Here is a 22,286-nt window from a genome sequence, read left to right as displayed (position 1 = left end):
TAATAGACATGAGCTCTTACCTTCCTTGTTTATTGCGTTTATTGTTGCTAGGAGACCCTTAATTAATGTAACTAATCATGCAGGAAAGTTGAAACTGAAAAGTTGGCAACGCTGTTAAGAAAAACCCTTTTATATACTGTATAAATACTTTTCCGATATGCTTAAGTATCTTTACATTGCGAAGAGACTGCTTTACTGCTTCGAAAAAAAGTTATTTTGCTCTTAGTTTTACATTAAAAATGGGGAATTGCTAGCTTCAAAACGCTGTGTCTCGGGATCGGCAAAGAATACCTCGGGGCGATGAGTGATTCTCATGTAAAAAAATCTGCGGAACACGATGAAGTTGAAATTTTTGAGATAAAATTGTCTTCATTGAGTGAAAAATGTAAATTTAGTTTTCAAATTGAGTTTAAAAATATTTGGCAGCACTGGTGCTCGAAACTAATATCTTTTTCGAATTCCTTGGGTGATTTCCTTTGAAAATGTGAAAATAGTGTCTTCCTAAACCTAATACTTCCGGAGATATAGACAAAAGAAAATAAGAGGTTTTGACAAAAACGGGTATTTTCCTTAAAAATGGAGGTGCTCCCATTAATCGAGGAAATGTGCGATCGGCACCAAATTTTGGATTTTTACTTTCTGGCCGAAAACGAACAATCTGGCAAAATTTGGTTCAAATCCGTGAAGATCGATTACACGTTTGAACTTTTTCTCGGTCACTTGGCATGGAATGACCCATACATATTTCCTCATAACTCGATAACTAGTCAAGCAAATGGAACCAAGTTTGGCATGTAAAGGTTTTTGGAGGCAAGAATTTTTTCTATGGTGAATTAGGACCCCTCACCACTTTAGGCGGGGGGCTCCTATACAAATGAAATACAAATTTTCTCATAACTCGAGAACTAATTAATCAAATGGAGCCATATTTGGCATGTGGGGGTTTTGGAGGCAGGAATTTTTTTATGATGCTTTGAGACCCCTCACCCCTGTGGTAGGGGGATAAGGACTCTCATACAAATAAAAGAGAAAATTTTGTGTAACTCAAAAACTAATCGAACTCGAGAAATTTGAGACTCGTTCATAAAACATTAGTCAAAAACAAGACCACCAAAAACTATTAATAGTAACATTAGATGATTCAACGCGAGACGGCCACAGGCCTCGAGTGTTGCTGGTGACCTGTCACCGGAAGCGCCGGCTACTGCGGGGAAGGGGCAGGCCCCCCGTAGAGAGCACCTCTATCTAATTTTTTTTTGAAACTATGGTTCTACAATTGATGAAGGGTAAGGGAAAGTAATGAAGAAGGTTTTTTGGTAATGGAGGGGAAAGAGTAGAAAGGAAAGGAGGGGGGGTAATAGGTAGCTACGCTTAACAAGTTGTCATTGTGACTCCTACCTTTTGTCCAATGCTGGAAGGTGCATGGATCGAACCAAGCTATAATCTGAGATTATAACCGGCTTCGAACCCACAACAGCTGCCAGGGAATGTGGCTCGCTGGTACCCGTGTACCTATGAACCACAGAGGCGCTGAACAAAAGGAGTCTGCACAACCCCCCTTAATGTAGCTACTTGGGTTGGGCTATTTTTAGACACAAATTGTGCCTCTTCCTACACCTGCTGTAGAAACCACCGACCGAGTGGTCCACTTTTTCCCCTCCATTTCCAAAAAATCCTTCTTCATTACTTTCCCTTTTTTTGTGGATATTTTCACTACGACCAGCATTTGGATCTATTGTGATCTTATCCAGGTGTTATTCCGCACTTCGTTGTTATTGCAGTATCGCTATAGAGTGAGCGAACTGCTTATTATCCGTGCTTAAAATGTCGGTGTGTTTTCACCCCTTTTTCCCTCTACGCTTCTTACTACTTTTCAACCAATCTAGCTCTAGAGCCAGGAAGTGCGGAGACTAGTTACAATTTGTCCTTGGAAAAGAGGCTTCGTTCGCACCTCGAACAAGTATCATTCTTATAACCAGTCCCGGCAAAAGGCTTCATGGTCGGTAAAGCAGAGTTAAGCACAGAGTGAGGGTGTGTATGTGTGAAAGTATGTGTTCCTTACTACTTATGCATTACCAATCTCGTTCCTAGAACCAGGAAGCGGAACAAGCTATAATTTGCCCTTGAACAAGAGGCTTCATTCGCACCTCAAGCAAGTACCACTCTTATAGCTTGCCCTGGCAAGAGGCTTTCATTCTTAGTAAATGCAGAATGCAGTAGGAAGGATGTGGAGGGGCCTGAGAATAAACCCATGCTAAAGTCACTTAACATCGAATGGCCTGATTCTACTAAGATTCGAGCCCACGACCACTCGCTTGTCAAGGCAGACTCGGTAACCTTGCGGCTACAGGCCCCCCTGTACAATTTTAGTTCGAAATTCCTTTCTTATATTCCTTTTATCGGCGAACATATCAAAAATAAATCCTGTGATGATGGAATCAATTTTTTTACTTAAAAATCATCATCATCATCACCATTACCATCATCATCATCATCATCATCGTATCATCAATGAAAAAAATTGCAAAACAGGAATTTTATGACTTTAGGGGAGATTGATCAATAATAAAAAAACGTTTATAATACCTAAATATTGAAAAACATAACATACAAAAAATAATGTTGTACCAAAAAAATCATCAGTGGAAAAAATCGTAAGAAAGGAATTTTATGACTTTTGGGAAGATGGATCAATAATAAATAAAACATGATTATGATACCTAAAAGTCAAAAAACTTGACACGCCTAAAATAATTTTATACCAAAAATGATGATTCGATTATCCGGGCTGAAAATAAAAATGAACACCCGGATAATCGAGTCCGGGCTGTATAAAGAAAAATGCGCAGAATTAGGAGCTGCACAGAATTAGGAGCGGTCACGGTAGCTTGTCATTGAAAGTACATAAGGTACACCGGGGCAAGTGGGACCTAAAAATGCATAGTTTGGGTTTATTCCATTGTGTTTTCTATACCTATGATTATTTTAAAATTCTTTCAGCACAGAAACTCTTCAGCGGTATCACTTCGAAGGATCAATTACGAAAAAGGCCTATCAATGTACATGAAATGAATCTGGAAGAGGATTTTCAAAATTACCGGGGCAAGTGGGACCTATATTCAAGTTTGATTAAAAGCATAAAATAATAATAATTGTGTAAGTTAATATACAGCAATGTTAAAACATTGCAAGAAGCAATCAAAAACAATATTTGTACGAAGGGTTCATTCAAAAATAGCGTAACAGAATCAGATCACAACGGGCGACTTTATAATTTCTATAAAACACAGATTGTGAGCAATTACGCTATAAAGCATTATTGTAATGAAATGTAGTTGAATATGTCGTTGTATCCAATTCTTGCGAGACGTAATTTAGGATTAACCATTGTTTAATAGCTCGAAAATACGCTTATGAACTGTTTGTTCTACCATGCCCAATTCTAAACAAACTAAACTAAACAACTAGTTTTCGGGAGCAATTTGTTAATACACTCATTATGTTTACCTACTGTCAGAAAAAACATGTACTTTTACGTAAAGCCTGTGGCCAAAATATCATTTATAGAAAGGTGCGTCAAACTTACAACGCAAATTGAAAATAACGTTCAAATTTAAAGTCCAATTTTGATGTTTGGAATGCCTGTTATAAATAATCTATAATTTTAATACATGCGTTTGAGTTGTATCTTTTATTTCTAGAAAGGTTCGGTTGGAGAAAATGAAGTTGAAGAGAATTATGAGCTCCGTTCCCAATTACCCCGTATTCCCACTTGCCCCGGGGTACCTAATAATGAAAAAATGAAAAACGAATATATTATATGTTTTAACCCTTTATAAGGCAGTGGCAACTATATTGCCACCAACAAATTTTTTTTATTTTGCTTCTATAATTATATTGATGTCATTATAGACGCAATACAAATATTTTTCGTTGGTGGCAAAATAATTGCCACGGCCTTATAAAGGGTTAAGGGATTTTAAGAGGTTCCTGCAAAAAATATTTTGCAATCATAAAAAACTTCGAACGACAGTTTGTTTTTTTTTCGTAAAGCTCATTCAAATACCTTTTATTTGGTAATAAAATTATTAAAATCGGTTCAATGGTTCAAAAGATTAGAATTTTTAAAGAAAGAAAGGTGACAACCATAGTTCCTAGCGTAGACGGGGTGTGCCCGTTAGCGTTACGGTATAGAAAAATCTCACAAAGGATCATTATGAAATGTTAAAAATATGCGTTACAAAATAAATGGAAGTTACTTTGCGTATTTGACTTCAGCATTATTATACGCATTCTGTGTATAATTACATACCACAGATGCCATATAGTAAACTATAAAATACAAAGAAATATTCTCTGTTATGCATAAATTGATGAAATCTTCCAAATTTTTATGCCTCATGGTTAAAATGACAATTTAAAAAAAGATAGATAAAACCGGGTCTAAATGGTAGACAAAATCGGGGGTACCTAAAATCGGGTGTAGATTAAATCGGAATCGGAATATCACTGTAGTTGCACAAAAATCGATTGAAAATCGGTGGAGATAGAGCCAAAAGTGTAACTGAAAGTCTCGGTCGGTTTTTGATGTCGGGGACGTAAGGTTAATCTAACTTTGTGTTTACTGGCGGGACGATGACACTACGCAGGCCCTTGCGATTTATAAGGTACTGCGTCACTGCATGTGAACGCTGTTCGTCTGCTAGCGTGTTAGCCGCGGTTCTCAGCGCGGGGTTTCGGGGGTAGGCCCCGTTCCTGTGAAAATTTGACCAAACCTCGTGATTTTAGTCATGACCTTGAAATGCGGTCAGGCATATATTATTTTTTTTTGAAACGATGGTTCTACAATTGATGAAGGGACGGTAAGGGAAGGTAATGAAGGATTTTTTTGGGAATGGAGGGCGAAATCGGCGAAATGGTTTGTAATGATGGCGAATATTTAAAGGCTATCCGCTTTATTTTATCAGGCTAAGCAGTAGGGGTAGTTGTTTTCTACTTTACTGTGAGGAAAATTTGTATATTAAACTACCCATGAACTCCGCAGAAACTTGCAAAACTCGAGATTGTGACAAAGGTCGTCCGAGATTCACGATTTATGTACAACACGGTTTAATTTGTGGCAATACGAAGTTTGTCGGGTCAGCTAGTACATATATATATATATAAAAGTGAGCGTGAGTATGTATGTTTGTATGTTCCACCATAACTCCATAACGCTTTGACCGTTCTCCACCAAACTTGGCACACATGTTCCTTGATATAAGAGAATCAGCACTGGGGGGGTTGACAAAAGGGGGGAGGGTACTAACAGGGAGAAGGCCATAACTCCGAAATGCCTGGACGGTCCTTCATCAAATTTGGCACACATGTTCCTTGACATAAGGGAATCGGTACCCTAGCCCTGGCAAGGGGCTAAGTAAAAGGGGTTGCGTTTCTCTTGCATTTAAACCGATTGTAGTAGTGCAAGTGACTTTGAGAAAAGAGGGGGGTTCCACCGAAGAGATATATGGTAAAACAGAACTTTGTTTCGTTTCCATTATAGAGATTTTCCTAGAGCAAACGAATGCATAATTAGCTAAGTGACAGAAAAGCGAGCTGACTGGGAGAGAACCGACAAGTAGGGGGACGAGGAACGTGAGTATGAATGCATGTTTCGCTATAGTTCCGGAACTTCTGGACTGTTCCTCATTAAACGTCGTTTGTCAAACACATGTATTTTTGGATAAAAGAGTCAGCGCAGGGGGGTTGACAAAAGAGCGAGATGGCCTCTTACAAGGGGAAAGCATGGTTCAAATGGGTAAAGTGGCGCGTTCCTGTTGCATTTGGAACGATAGCAGTTGTGCAAGTTGCTGGATTTCTGAAAGAGGGAATAGGGTGGCCATTAACAAAGGGGAGCTGCAAAAACGATTTTTCGACGATTTATAGGGATTACCGCAAAGAAGTCAGATTTACAAGTGACTGACGGACAACATGAGGGGAACTGACCAAAAGAGTAGACACATTAAAATGAAAAAAAGGGTTTGGTTTCTTGCTCTTGAATTTCGTTACAATAACAGATGTATAAGTGACTGAGAGGCAAAGGGGCCCCGAGAAAGATCGGGCAATCAGCTGGTAATTAATAAATAATAATCAATAAACTAATGCAATTTCTTTTAAATTTCCTTCCTTGTCCAACGTCTCTTGAGTCAGCGATTGAACGTGGAAATTTATTCTGATATAAGCCAATTTGTTTGTCGGTGTTATTCGGGAAAAATGTACCGCTGTTTTTCTGTTCCATTCCCAAATACCTGTGGCAATCCTGTTTACCAAACATCTTCAAACGAATTACAGTTTACATCTTTAGTCACTCACAGCAATAGCAAAAACTTTCTTTGGTAGAGCTTCCATCACTAATCCTATATGTGGCACTCTGAACCATGACCGGTCGTTTTTGCTTACTCATTTTGCACTAAACCACTCACATATTACTTGTATCAGCAAACCCAACTGTGTTTTTCGCTCAAAAGAAACTCCACAAAAGATATTCAATATCATAAAAATCACAACAGAGTGCCGTCGATTTTACGAAATCCGATCGTATCGGTTCACCACCGCTTGCAGTGTGGCTGTCAACAACAATGTCGGTTCCCATACGACATCATTATCTTCATCGATTGTGAGAGAGATTCCATTTCGTGTGGCCCTCGGGACCTGCACTTGACCTTTATCAATGCATGCGATAAGCATCGATGAAAAAACAAGCACTTTCTCCTCTGAAAAAAAAAAACACACCCACACCGACGCGGCCAAAACAATAAAAAAAGCAACGGAGTTCACTATCCGACCAACCCGCTATCCGTCCGTCGTGATACGTTCAAAGAAGAACCCCGATGCGATGCTTCGGAATTGGCAGTCAACTGTAAACCGACTGCAGTTTCGGCACGGCACGGCACGGCACGGCTTCTTTTGGCAGATTCGAGGTTAAGCGTTGAATAAACACAAACATTACAGTTTACAAGCTGAAAACCCATTCCGACGAGCACGAACGGTTCTTTCCGGTTGGTGGAACAACGGTTAGGTTAGTTATAGTTACTACTTGCTAGCTAGAATAATTCGCTCGAAACGAAAAAACCCACGAAAAACACACTTACATCCGCGCGAGATGCAGCCGATCCTGCGTTGAAAGATGCTCGACCTGAACCATCTCGGAAACTAAATCCGCGTGTTCCATTTTGCTGATATCGAAGCTCAATTTTCGGCCACCGCCGCTGGTGCTTGTTGCTTGTTGCTCTCGTCGTGGGTTCGTGGCTGCGCTGGTGGTAGTTGTAGTGGTCGAATCGAGTGAGTGAAGTTATTACTTCCGAATCCGATGCCGGTGATGGCTAATGATGGTGGTGCGAATGATGATGGATGACGATGATGATGATGCTGACGCGTTCGGCGCTCTAGTTTCAAGCAGTGCTGCAGGTCGTTCAATATCTGAACGCTATGCCGCCGCCGACAACCGACGAGTTCGTGTTTTGTTAGTTAATGATGATGACGGCGATCGCTTCGAAGATCGCCATGGCGCATGGAGAAACGATAGCCTGCCTGGCCGGCTGTATTCGGAAGTCACGCTTCAGAGATGATAGCCGTTGGTTGGTTGGTTGGTTGGAAAATTTACTAATTACATTAGCACTTGGCTTCTGCAGATCTCGCTTCGCCGTGGTTTGGTTTGGCTGCTTTGTTACAAGTTTTTTTGTTTGTTTTCGGAACTCAGTCACGTCCAGTCAACTGCAGCTCACTCAAACTTTGAGCTTCACTCGGTTATCTTGTTCGATCGGTCGGCCCGACTCCGGCGGCGTTTCGGGGCTATCGTCGAGCGACGACGCATCTTAATTGGGCTTGCGCGGATTTGGCTCGGCGCCCGATTGTAACTTAATTGATGAACGCAAACAATCCTCCCGACTTTGAGTTGCAACCCGACGGCGAACAAACAGACAGATCTGCGAAGGAAAAAGAGAGAGCAAATCAATTAACATGCGGGTAAATTCGAGTTTGATTGGACGCACATAAAAATGGGTGGCGACCACCACCGAACATGACAGATGGATAAAAGATGGACGAAAACAAATTGTTGAACGCAGATAGTGTTTCAAGCAAGTGTCAGTTTATTGGTCTAAATTTGTTGTGATTTAATTGCGCTTTGCATCGAACGACAAACGATTCGGAGTGTCGTAATCGAACAGATGGAAACAAACAACATTGTCAACAATAATAGGAGTTTCCATGGTTTGGCATCGGAGAATTGAAACAAAAACAGTAAAATGGCCCAATTGGCGCATCATACAAAATAACGATTGAAAGATATATGATTTCAGAAAAGATAAATATTTCCTAGTGAAATTTAGTAAGTTTTGATCGTTGTATGGTTTTGCATTTGCATTTTGTTTTCGACATGAGAAAAATATGAGTAAGAAACATTTCTTCCATTTAATTCTACTATTATCCTAGACCTTAAATAATCCCAGCCAAAACAGAAAAATATGATATACAGTAATGTTCCGATTTTGTCCGCCCCATGTTGAATTTTAGGCTGACAAAATGGGGGAACCGACAAAATCGGGAAATTCTTTTTTCGAATTTTTTTTCAAAATTCTAGACTTAAGACCTTGATCGATATCGAAGACTTCGACTAAAAATAAAATTTTAACCCTCAATTGGTCAACCGAAAGCTGGGCACCTTTAAAACCTTTGGAAGACTTTCTTAAAATTAAAAGGACGATAGACCAGCGGAATTCAAATTTTGATTAATCACCCTAAAAGTGAAATAAAAAAAAATATTTTTCTTCAGTTGCAATATAACACATTGATGTGTTTTGCAAAGTTTTACAGCATATTATTTCAAGAAATTTTGCTGAAAACAGTAACCTTCTATCTCTTCATCAAAGATAGAAAAATCCTATTTCTCATAAATGAAAAATCGTTAAAATCAGTTTTTCTATTATAGCTGTTTTTGTAGTTGTTGTATAACTTTTTCATGGTTCACAAAGATGTACAAATAGTAAAAATACACAACATTGCTGAATATAGTATACCTCTATCTTTGCTTGTTTAGGAACTATAGAACTTTTACTATAAATATACGCTAATTTTGACCCCGAATTACTCCCAAGAAGGCATTATTTTATTCAAAAACTCTCCTCAGAGAATCAGAATAGTTTCAAGCAGGTTGAAAAGTTTTATAAATCATATTTAAAAGCACAAAATTAAACAAAATTTATAGGCTGACAAAATCGAGATAAAAAGCTGATAAAATTGGGGGTAGACAAAATCGGGAGCTGACAAAATCGGATCATTACTGTATTGAAAGTGTCAATCATCTTGATAGACTTTTTTCCACATCATTAAGATGTGAATGCGCAGCCAAAACTGACATGTTTTGAATATTTCTTATTTGCTAATGAAAGATTTTCTTCTTGTTTGCTTTCTTACGCTTATTATGACGGTCCAGTTGCATTTGAATGCATCATTTTCATGTGAAATGGATGCTAGCATCGTAAGCTAGCTAACCGTTATCACTTTATCAGACGGCACGTTTTGCTCTTATAATGAAAATTTTTGCGCCTCAATCGTTAAGAAAGTTGCCTCAGCTAATCGTTAAGAAAAATTGCATTGAAATGTTTTTATGCCGCGGTGATAAGCGTAAAAGAGAAAACACGAAAAGAATCTCTCAGTTGTAGATAGTTCAAAAATCAAGCGAGATTTGAAATAATAAAATCAAACATTCAAAAACATCTGATAATCGACGCGAAGAAAAAACGGAAAAAATATTTAAACGTAGAACAGATAAACATTTTAAGATTTTAAACATAAAATAATAACGTGAAAACTAAAATTAAAGCCGGTTTTTAGAAAATGAGCGATCGGAAAGTTTAGCAGTCGAGAAGTCAAATAGCATAGCATAGGTACGGTATATTTCGTAATAAAATGTAATAAAATTGTTTTTAAGAAATATTGTAATGCAATTTTCGATGAATGAAAGTCATATTGAAATCTTTATACTCGAAGTAAAGAAGTTTAATCACAATCTAATGTAAAGGTTTAATATTATAGAGTTCTATAATGAAGTGTATATAAAAGAATGTAGCAAAAATCGAATTCAACTAGTTATTTCAAATTCATTGCGTCAAAAAAACCCACAATATCGAGATATATATATAAAGAATATATATGAAGAAGAAGAAGAAAACCCGATCAACGAAAATACTATCATATATTATCAGTAGAACAAACACATATTGCCGCAGTGGTACCCTATTATTTCTACACTAGGCGCTGCTCGTAATCTCCCTCTGAGATGACTAGCAGCTCCGTAAGAGGGAGGGGGGGGGGGGATGTAACGCCAATCGTAATGTAACGTAATCCCAATAAAATAAATGGTGTATTTCCTCACCATTTAGTAACATGAGGGAAGTACCCTAGGGAAGCAACTTGGGATTTCTGCTATTCATAATATTTTTGAACGATGTTTTGTCTTTTCTTAATGGTGCTTGTAAACACATTTACGCTGGCGATCTAAATCTGTACTTCATGGAAAACTGCTATCATTTATAAGAATTTATAAGAATGCTAGGTTCAAACCCCCCCCCCCCAGGGCATATCTTTAGGCATGTCAAAGTTAAACAATTTTCCTATAAATTTTCTTGAACGCAGTAAGTGTTGACGTGGAAATAAAAATTATATAAAGGAAAGAAGGAATGTTTCTGGATTTGCCATCCGCCGAAGAAAATTTACGTTATCGTCTCGGGTTGTCCTCAACTGTTACTCCTCGATCAAAGCTGGATCTCCCCAAGCTCAATCCTAAGCCTAAGGCTAAGTCCAAGCCCAAGCTCAAGTCCAACCTCAAAACTGCCTCAACCACTCCCTCCTTACTCCACGATTCCGCAAATTTGTTTAACAAATTGCCACGCAATATGTGAAAAGGGCTTATGTGCAAATGAGAGAAATTCCTTTCGTGTCTCCTCTCTTCCGTTTATCACTCCATTTCAATTTTTCTTAATCAATAACCAGCTAATAACGCCTGCAATTGCAAAATTAATCCATTCACGTACATTTGCATTACCGTGACAAGCGGAATAGAGGAGACATGAAGAGAATATCGCATTTGCACATAGAATCTTTTCATATGTTGCTCTAGGAATACAGTTGGTACTGATTCTGGTCATATATTAAATTATTAAAATAATAAATAATTTAATCGAGTTAGTTTACTTTCCATTATTTATTTATTTATGTATTTTTTCACTATCAATAAGCTAATTTGATACCCTCATTATATTAAAATTAATTAAAATTACGTTTAATACGTTTACGCTTCCCTGAACAAATTAAAACTAAATCTTTCGACAATTATGTTGAATAATCGTCTGTTGAAGCATACGGGCCAGCCTGATTGAGATTTTTCATATCGTCGGCGATAGACAGACGGGGACCTGTCAGCTAGAAGAAATTTGAAATCTTTGAAGTATATAAGGGAAATGAATGGTCCGAGATGGATACCTTGTGGAATAACAAACGGAGCAGCAAATACACCAGAAAAATTTTCACCGATTTTCAACGCTAACTAAGGACCAACGGGGAGCTCCGCAACCGCAAGGTTGACAAAATTCAAAAATATGGTCCAATACATGAAGCTGCCAAAAAAGTACTAAAAGTTATCAGGCTGGTAGAGCACTTTTTCAGTAGGATGGAAGTTCCATCTGCAAGGCCAGCGAAGTAAGACGCTTTGAGCTTCTTTATTGCTGACCTTAATAACTTCCCAGCTAATTTCAGCATACGCAGTTCAAGTTCCGACAAGGCTTTGCTGTACTTATAATTGAATTTAGACAAAGCATCAATTTCTCTACGATAAAACTGAACCTTGTCGTGGTGTAGGGCTTTTTAACTAATCAGTAAATGAACAGCGGTAACGTTTACTTCTGAATGTGGGTATATATCAAAATACTTTAGTGATTTCAAGTGAGACTCGGGGTAAAAATTTACCAAATGTGATTGTTGCGTTGTTCAGAAAGTGCTTGTATTCCGTTTAAGAATAAGGCCAGTATGGGGATCTCTGATAATTCATAGATTAATGTTTCTGGGATTCATCCCTATTTATCACAGCTATCATAGATATTTCCGAAAAATGTCGGATTGATTGGGTCGGTCGGGGGTTTAGGGTTAGTAAGGGGATGTAAGTGGGAATGCCGAAGGACCATTCAATTCAATTTTTGCGCTGGCCCCGTGGCTATCCTGTGATCTGATGGCCGGATGCCTGGTCTATCGATGGGAAGGGGTCGAGTCTTAGAGAGACATTTAAGCCCACAACTTTATTGCACTAGCTCATTGATCTCGGGTGTTGGAAGGCGGGTGCGTCTCTATATTTTAAAGCTTCTGTCGACTACCGCGAACGTCCAGCTTGTGCTGCGTTCAATATACTTTGCATCTTGGGACAGTGCATAAATGCTGGGGACTGAAAGATCAAATTTTCCCTGACAAATTGATAACTACCAATGCTTCGAAATTTGTCTTTCTTATTAGTTCATTTGTGGTTATTTGTGTTGGAAAATTGATAGGGGCGCGCGGTTGAGGACCAGTGCTAGTGCCTGAAAACCTTCTGCTTCTGCTTAGTGCTAGGCGGGGATGACGAATTCTCCACTTCTTCACTGTACTACATTTTACAACTCAAGTAGTACAAAAAGTCCAAAGCACATTTACAAATTCGATCTGCCATTTTTCTTCTTATCATCATCATCATTATCATCATCATCGTCATCATCATCGTCATCATCATACTCATCATCATTATATTTAAAATATGATATTCCGGCCTTTGGCAGAGAGATCTAAGAGTCAGTTCGTGGAGTCCGCGCAGGGCCGAAACGCCTCCGCCTGCGGGCATAGACTTTGCCTGGGCTCTACCTGTGTTTTAGTGGGTGACATTGCCTGTCTCGTCAGGTAGAACTGACGTTTGAGGTCTCCCTCACACTTTGTTGCCATCACAAAAGGGCCCAGCGCAGAGTTTTATACGCTATCTAGCGACCAGTTGGATAACCCCAAAAAAATCGAGAATTGATGAAGAAAATAATTTCAAATTAAACTTCAAAATCTTCAAATAAAAAGTTTCAAAACAAACAACGTGTTGCAGGAACCACGGAAAACGCAGGTTATGCGCATTGTAAAGCCTAATTTTCGATTCGCTTTAGAAAATTAGGTTGGAGTAAATAGTGGTTTTGAAAGGTCATTTTAAAACTTGGGGGGGGGAGGGTATCTTTAACAACGCAGATACGTTCAAGATGAGACCTTTCAAACTCGAAAGGGTACACGATTGGAGTCTTGTTTCAACTAAAGGTGAAGACGGAGCATTGGGACACGCTGATGATGGGATTATTCAAGCGGAACAACTCTGTAAACAGGTTAATACGATCTTGCAGTTGTTTGCAGTCTTAAGTAGAGCCTCAAACGTGGCATATTTTTAAATCATCAGCATACAACAGCTTGCAGCCAGCAGTTATCACAAAACAAACGTCGTTAAAAAATATAAGGAATAGTAACGGTCCCACGTTACTTCCCTGTGGAACTCCTGATCGGTGGAAAAAATTGTACGATTCAGTAGAGCCCTAACTTTACTGAAAGTTTTCGATCTTTTAGGTAACTCTTAAGCTAGCAGACAAAGCCTTCAGAAGCACCTAGGCGATTCAGTTTTCGAAGCAAAATTTGGTGGTTAATATGATCAAAAGCAGTTCTAAGCTTGCTTTGAGCAGGTACGCGACGCACCATTGTTACGCATTTTGAAGCCGTTTACCAACTAGGGCTTTCTAGGGTCATGTTTGTTATATTTGAACATGTTCGGAGGACTCTGGGAACCCCCAGGGAAGTGCCCAATATTGACCATGAATACAATACCAAATTTAGAACCTATGGTCACAATGTCCCCCAAACATGTCCAAATCTGACGAACGTGACCTAGATTTGATTTCCATAGGTCCAATTTTTGACGTAGGACTACGTCTTACGGCAAGTTTTGAGATAGGGTGTCATTCCAAAAAATCGAAAAATGCGAGCGTCACGAAAAATGAAAGGTTTTGAGCGCTAATAGCTCTGCGGTTTTCCGATCGATTTTCAATATTCTTACACCAATCGATCGGAAAATCTTCTAAGAATTGACCCAAATGAAGAAAAGTATGAATTCTTAATGTTGAACTATTGAAAAATTGAAAATAATGAACCTACGTTTCACCAGAATTCTCGCTTCGTGATTGGTTGGAAGATTCTTTGCGATGATCAAAACCTATACCAATTTGATATCTGTGCTTAGGAAGTAAGCCAAAACAAGTGACAAAGCTTCCTCATTTCAACAAGATTTCTTAACACCGCGGTTAAACCTAAACCATTTTGATGTCCTTGCTTGGGAAGTACGCCAGAAAGAGTGACAAAGCCTCCTCGTGCCAACAGATTTCTTACGAACGCGATTAGACCTAGTCAAATTTGATGTCTGTGTTAGGGAAGTGTGCCAGAAAAAATGACAAGTTCGTTGTCCCAAAAGATCGCAAATTCTTTACTGCGAGACGATTAAACCTCGGCGAATTTGATATCTGTGTTGGAAAAATGTGCTACAGCTGTAGTGTTCGGTTATAATATGACTCTGTATGAATACGCATGCTTACCGTTTTATTAGAAGTATAGTGAAAAGATGTGCTGTTGATAAAATAGGATTGAATTGGTAAAATCCCTCCAACGTGGGGAACCATGGGTAATAAAAACAATCTTTAATTTCAGTAAGGTAGCAAAAAAGCAATAGTTTGTGTTCTTGATTTTGTTAAATTGTTTTCAAATGCAAAATTTTTTGAGAATTGAACGTATGCAATGTTACTACTTTGATAAATGTTACATACAACGCATGTAGCATGTATATATGTTGTATATAGCATGTATACATGAAGAATCGAATGATTACAAGCATGAATACCTGCTACTATCTCTACAAAGAGACTTACGTAGTCCTGCGTCACCTATATATGCGGTCGTGTCTTGTACACAACCCCTCTGATTTTTTAAATTCTTTTGTGATTTAAGACGACGCACGATAAGTTTTAGTTCGTGTTCGAAACTGACCCCTTATCTGGGAGTTCCCGAGAGGCCCGGAGCATGCCTAGATATGATCAAAGTGGCCCGAGGTAGTGGAGGTAGTTGGCTTCCATTGATCTAGTTTTTGGATTCTAGTGTGATTTGAGGTCTCGAATGATTTTTCCCGGTCGCAAAGTGACCATTTCCTCCAGTCAGTGGTAACTCTGCAGAGCTTAAATGGTCAATCATCTTCGTAACTTCAAGCCTTGAAGAAGTATCAAAGGGGAACCGAAACGTTGGCATGAAAAGTAAAACATAACGGCTAACACCAGATAATTAATTGAGGGTCATTTCTTTATATCTTTAACCTTTAGCCATTCTAAAAGCAGAGCCCCTGTTTTGGGCCCAAAAGCTGCTTTCGAAATTGGGCTTTTCGACGAAAAGTTAATGGCTGCTCATTTCCCCTTAAATTTAATTCAGGAGATCAAACCACGCTACCCGATGATGCTCGGTGATTCAATGGTTAAGTTTAGATTCCGCGTGATTTTCCTTTTCACACGTTCCCTTCTAAAAATGATCGAGTTCATCTCCTTAAAAGATTATAATCTGATATTTTTATCGCTGTTAAATAATAAAGCAAACAACTGACTTGGACTACTAATTGCACCCGAAAGTGCTATCTAAACTGATCGACAAAAAAAGAAAAAGAAAAACGAAAGCAAGTTTGCGGGGGAACCGATCCGCCGCACACCTGATAAGCGCATGTTTAGCATTTTTTCGACGCGCCCACGACATTACCGCAAAAGGCCGGCGGCGCTTGAATATTCATGGCACGTTTCGTTCACGGCACCCTCCTTACCTGCTACCTGCTGCTGCTTGGAACAACCATTATCGGCCAACATCATCGGTGTGTGAGGTCGGAAAATCAGTCGATCAGACATTCCGATGATGGCAATCAGCTTGGTCCGTAAATTTATACATTGTCGAAACCCCCAATTTGTGACCCGAAGGGAAACGAATGACGAATGATAAATGGTAATTAATTTGCTGCTAACCTTCTCAGCTAAAACGGACTCAAGCCTCAAGCCCATTAACCTTGCCGGTTGTTCCGGTTCACCTGCTTGCAAGAATATTGATTAAGTTTCACCCAACCTGGATGGTGCCAGTGCTCGTCCTCGATTGGCCTATTTTTCACCGTCACATAAACCTGGTTAGAGTAAAGAGAAAGCTCAAAGGATGCCGCCCATAAACAAACTTGGCTTTCATGTTTCTTGTCGTCCTTTCCGGCCGGAGTCGCAACGGGGGGGAAACTCCGTTTCCGGGTCTCCGACACACGCTAATCGCTGTCGAGCACCGCCGCTCTTCTACAGCCGGCGGAAGGTTCGAAAGTCCAATGAACTGGGACGTCATAGATTAGCCCCGCTGGTGACGATTTAGCTTCTTGGCTGTTCTAGGTTTTTGCTTTATAAATAGCACGTGTGGTGCGCGCTGTTCCCCCGCTAGAAGTGCAACGGTGAAACCGTTGGGGGTTTAACCCACTTTTCCATCGCATCAAAGAAAATGAAATGCTCCTGTGTTGTAAGGTTTTCCTGTTCTTTTGCACTCTCAGGGGGGTGGGCCAGCCTGAAAGCGTTGTAGAATGTTGCGAAAAGAAATTGAGACGCGCTGAAGCGCGTCAATGCTTTAAAACTGAACTGCTCTTTCAATAATTGTTAACAGTTTTCAAAGTCTTTGAACTTGTAAGATTATAAAATTGAAGTCATTTTTGTGCAACAAAAAAGCTCTTCGACAAAAGTAGACAAGTGGCGTTTCACTCGGATGGAACGAACGATGAACTGCATTCAACTGTGTTACACATAAGCAGCTTTTCAGGATGTCTTTTCTAGTGGAAAATATTTTTCCTTTGTTTGGAGCTGTTCGTTGGTCTGCTGAGTGCCGGAGGAAATTACCCTGCGTTCTTATTCTTAACGGGATTTTTTTCGAATTGATATTAAATGTCATTTTTACGAGAGGATTATACCGCAGCATTATACCGGTGCACAATTTTGTAAGAAAGCTAATCTTTCCCTAGCTGCAAGTGGTTTAATCTTCGCTCGAGCAAAGCCTTCATTTAAAGAACTCAATCTTCTTACGGATACGAACTGGATTGCAACAGCTAACGGAAGTCTGTACAGAGTTAATTGAGATATCAGAATGGTAAAACTAGAACGAAGTAATCTTCCAAATTTATAACAAATTAAATTCGAAAGAAAACGAAACTACTAATAACTGTTTCACTAATTAGAATACACTTAAAACAGCAAAGTTTGACCCTGTTATTCGGCCGTCATCATTGTCGACGAACTGGTGAAAATTAAATTTTCATTAGCTCTTAATCTCTTCCCCAGGCACCCGTTGGAACTTGCGGAAAAACTTTTCATCATAAACACCCTCCACAAACACTGCTGACTCTCCGCTCCGAACAGGCAGGCAGAGGTCAGAACCAGCACAAACAACGCTTCTGCATTAAAACAAATCCGAAAACACGAATTGGTTGAACTTTGCAGTCAACAGAAAAAAAAATAATAATAAAAAACCCATCTCTCCGACAAACTGGCGTTGAAAAGCATTAGTACCAGTTGCTGTGAATGCTGCGAGTGCGACAGCTCGCCGGCTGAACTCCGTAATGAGAGTACTGAACAATAAAACAACAACAAAAAAAAAGGAACGACATAGCTTAAAAGACAATTTCTCGGTTCTCGGACTCGGGCTGATGCTGATGCTGATGCTGGTGGAGAAACACAAATTATGCTGTCGTCGTCGTATTGTGCAACCCCCGCTAACAAGTTAGGAGAGGACGGATTTTCTTTCTTTCCGTTTCGGGGTTTATCGACGCTAACAAGAAACAAACCTTTTATTTGACGCAGTGGTTTTTGTTTCGAAAAGACAAATTTGTTTGATCTGTCTTTCTTCAGGCGTTGATATTTTTTCGCTTTGCTGTATTAAGAGAAATGTATTTTTAATTTTTTACCATGGTTTTCGGGGTGAACAAAAAATCAACGATCAAAGCAAATTAACTGAATTGAGTTGAAAGCATACTGAACTGTTTACTCGTAGCATCTTCTGATAACAAATTGGGATGGTCGCCATTTGATTACTTACTAATTTTGTATCAATGAATGAGGAGAAAGCTCGCAGTGGCTCACCTGAAACAAAGTAAGAAAAATATTTTGTTAAAATTGATTGTAAAAAAAGGGGTTTTCATAAGTATTAAAATAAATTAGCAAATACAGGCCGGACTTGATTATCCAGGGATACGATTATCCGGGGTTTTAGACTCGATTATCCGGGTGAATAAAAAATTATTCTTTTTCGATGATTTATTTTAAACCTTAATGTTATAGTTTTCATGCTACATGATGATTCTTACTTGATAAGTATTGATTCACCTCCCTAAAGCTACAAAATTCCTTTCTTATATCCCTTATATCGACGAACGAAACAAAAATAAATCCTGTAATAATGAAGGTCGCCGGCAACACTCACGGCCTGTGGCCGTCTCGCGCTGAATTATCTAATGTTACTATTGATAGTTTTTAGTGGTCTTGTTATTGACTAATGTTTTTTGAAAGAGTCTAAAATTTCTCGAGTTCGATTAGTTTTTGAGTTACGCAAAAATTTCTGTTTTATTTGTTTGAGAGTCCTTATCCCCCTACCACAGCACAGAGGAGTATTTGGATAAAAAAGCTGGCCAAAATGAGGAAAATTAAAACTCGTTCAGTCCCCTCCAATTAAACTGCGCTGTGTTTCCAGATACTTATCACACAATAGAACGTTAATTTTGAAACCATTTGTTTTGTTTACATCTTGCATAGAGCTGTCAAACTTCGAGTAAAAATGGGATATATATTTTCGCTCACATAGGTAAGGATGTTGCCTTTCACATTTCTAAGGCTATATATAGAGTAGGGCGGGGCATAAGTGCGATGTTTGAAGTTGTCATCAATTTTCGTGAGATATAAAGAAGGACAACAACATAATATATTTTATAGTGATGCAGTAACTCAATGTCTTCACATTCAACTATAAATCAACTGCGGTAATAGTGTTTTGCAAAATAATATTTTCTTTCTTCTGATCAAGTGCAGATTCGCACTTTTACCCCACTCGCGGGGCAAAAGTGCGAATACCGCGGGGCAAAAGTTCGAAGCTAGAATCCATGAAATTAGCCCAGCATTAGCTAACAAAACCATATTATCTACAATCTGCGTTATGTTTCGGTAAGGAATATTCTCAATTTGCACCTTTTCTATTTTTCGCTGGTGTATTGCAGCCTCCGTTAGATCAAAACTTTTCCAAACGTTTGCTTATTGTTTCATCAGCGGAAACACATTGTTTTTCTTCGACCAACATCTGTAGAGTACACCGTTTTCTACAGATCTTTCATTTCTGGTATCTGTTAAATAGTGCCTAAGGCTGTATATAATTAGTTATACATTTTTGCCTCGTCCATGAATCGCACTTTTGCCTCGCTAGGCGCTTGACGGGGTCAGATTAAATTACGGAAAAGCGAAATATATTTTGTAAATTATTTTCGCCGTATTTTCAAAACAGATATATGAGTGATGTAAAACGCTGCTACAAATTTTCAACAAGTAATATCCTCCTGTTGATATCGTATTTGCCGTATAACGAAAAATTACATCAAAACCGCCCTAAAACAACATTTGCACATAACTCAACAACTATGCTTCGTAAGCAGCCACAGTTTACGTTAGATTCAAGCTGTCAAAGTAGTCACCCATCCATGCCAATGTAGAAATTTACTCGGAATCTGCACCGATAAATCATTAAATCGCACTTTTACCCCTCCTTACTCTATATATATATATATATATATATCTTATTGACCAGCTGTAAAAAGACCTTTTAAACTCAAAGATTATACAATTATTTGCTGATATAGGCTTTAGATTTCAATGAATATAATGATGACAAGCGAGCAGTATTTATTATAGCAAAATAGCATAAATATGTTGCTACTTCCAAGTGATTTTTATTGATGTTCTCACCATTTCTCATCACAATCTTTGATGCCATTTGATAGCTTAGAATCCCAGGAAGAGGGTTTTAGAGGTGAAATTTTTGCAACTTTTTGCAATTTTATGAAATAAAAACTTTTTACTAAATGATGAAATATTCAATTTCGCAGCATTTTTCTTATGATAAATTATACTATCATGAAATTTCAAGCATTTGAAAGATAAATTTTAAGTCATTGTGCTTGTAAGACGCCAGAGGAATGCTCTATAAACTAATTGAACAAGAAATTTCAGGTATTATAAGAGAAATTCGAGAAATTAATTTCTATCAAATTTGCGCATGCTTTGAGTCCCTTCATCACGCAATTCATTCGATAAGCGTATTATCAGTTAAAAAGCTTGTTTTGCAAGAAAAATAAGTACATGCTGGATCTGGTTTAGGTTTTCCTGTGATAATTCTTGAGGGTCGCCCATCGAAGGGATTCCATTATGGACCGAGAGAAGCATGCGTAGGAAAACGAAGGAAAGTGTTTAAGATCGCACCCCTCTCTATCTCTCACTCACTCACACACACTTTCTCTCACTCTCACTCCCACTTTTTCTCTCACTCCCACTCTTTCTCTCACTCTCACTCTTTCTCTCACTCCCACTCTTTGTCTGTTCTCTCTCACTCTAACTCTCTCTCTCTCTGTGTTTTTTGTTGGAAAAATCTGACAATCTGTACGGCGAGGAAAAATATCTGTGCAAAAATCTGTCCAATGCAAAACAATGAGAGTGAAAGAGATAGAGTCATTCTGCTGATTATTTCCGTCACTTTCACTCTCATGTAAAAGCTCAAAAATCTGTTTAATCTGTGTAATTTGGCGAAAATCTGTATTATATGCATACAGATTCTGTACAGACGATTTCTTTCAAATATCTGTTAAACACAGAATAATCTGTGCATGTGGCAACCCTGCTTATGTGCACAGGCGTGAGGGGTCTTAAACCATCGTAAAAAAAATTCCTGCCTCCAAAACCCCCCACATGCCAAATTTGGTTCCATTTGCTTGATTAATTCTTTAGTTATGAGGATATTTGTATTTCACTTGTATGGGAGCTCCCCCTCCTAAAAAGGTAAGGGGTCCTTATTCATCATAGAAAAAATTCATGCCTCCAAAACATCTACATGCCAAATATGGTTCCATTTGATTAATTAGTTCTCGAGTTCTGTCGAAATTTGTATTTCATTTGTATAGGAGCCCGCCCTTCTAAAGTGGGGAGGGGTCCTAATTCATCATAGAAAAAATTCTTGCCTCCAAAAACTTTCACATGCCAAATTTGGTTCCATTTGCTTGATTAGTTCTCGAGTCATGAGGAAATTTGTATTTAATTTGTATGGGAGCCCCCCCTCCTAAAAAGGTAAGGGGTCCTGATTCGTCATAGAAAAAATTCTTGCCTCCAAAAACTTTCACATGCCAAATATGGTTGCATTTACTTGATTAGTTCTCAAGTTATGCAGAAATTTGTGTTTCATTTGTATGGGAACCCCCGCTCTTAGTTGGGGGAGGGGTCTCTCACCATCATAAGAACCTTTCTTGGTCCCAAAAACCTCTACATGCAAATTTTCACGCCGATTGGTTCAGTAGTTTTCGATTCTATTAGGAACATCCCGACAGACAGACAGAAATCCATTTTTATATATAAGATAGGGTATGTTGCTACATCGTCGTAATTGCCTATTCCCGTCCTATCCAACACAAATTATTAAAAATATCAGTATTTTTATGACACACAATGCAAAACTAGTTATTCCCTAATATTTTAGTTAGTTGTCTATCATACGCGATCAATCAAAGTGAGCTGAGATCTATTTAAATGCTTTTCATCATTAAAGAAGTCCTACCAGCCAAATTTCCTACGTTTTTTCGTGCGACGAAGAAGACAATGTCGACTAATCATTTTAATTTCCGTCATTCCTAAATGAAAATAACTCACGCAAGGCATTCTCGTTATTCTACAGCCAGAAAAACTTGCCTGACCTGCAGAAATGCTGTAGAATAACATTCGTCATGCCGTCCTACACAAATACATGCGCGTTAGCTTCGTAAACATTGTTGTGATTTTTAGTTCGGACGATGAAAAATTTTGATGGACGGATTTTAAAACGGTACGACGAATTTTAGAAATAAAGTCAGTGGCGTAATTTCAATAATATGC

At 38.7% G+C, this 22,286-nt stretch overlaps 1 protein-coding gene across 4 annotated transcripts in view; it reads right to left on the bottom strand.

Annotated features, from left to right (window-relative positions):
* Positions 1-22,286, bottom strand: part of LOC128738433 (protein phosphatase 1 regulatory subunit 16A) — a 301,989-nt gene that overhangs the window by 137,872 nt on the left and 141,831 nt on the right. For all 4 annotated transcript variants that reach the window (XM_053833554.1, XM_053833555.1, XM_053833557.1 and 1 more), the window contains exon 3: positions 7,131-7,964. In XM_053833554.1, the coding sequence (XP_053689529.1) occupies positions 7,131-7,210 (80 nt within the window). In that variant the 5' untranslated portion in view covers positions 7,211-7,964. The remainder of the gene's footprint in view (positions 1-7,130; positions 7,965-22,286) is intronic.

This window comes from Sabethes cyaneus, chromosome 2, assembly GCF_943734655.1.
Source record: "Sabethes cyaneus chromosome 2, idSabCyanKW18_F2, whole genome shotgun sequence".
NCBI lineage: Eukaryota > Metazoa > Arthropoda > Insecta > Diptera > Culicidae > Sabethes > Sabethes cyaneus.
The sequence above is the reverse complement of the archived record's forward strand: the minus strand, read 5'-3'. Positions and strand labels throughout refer to the sequence as shown.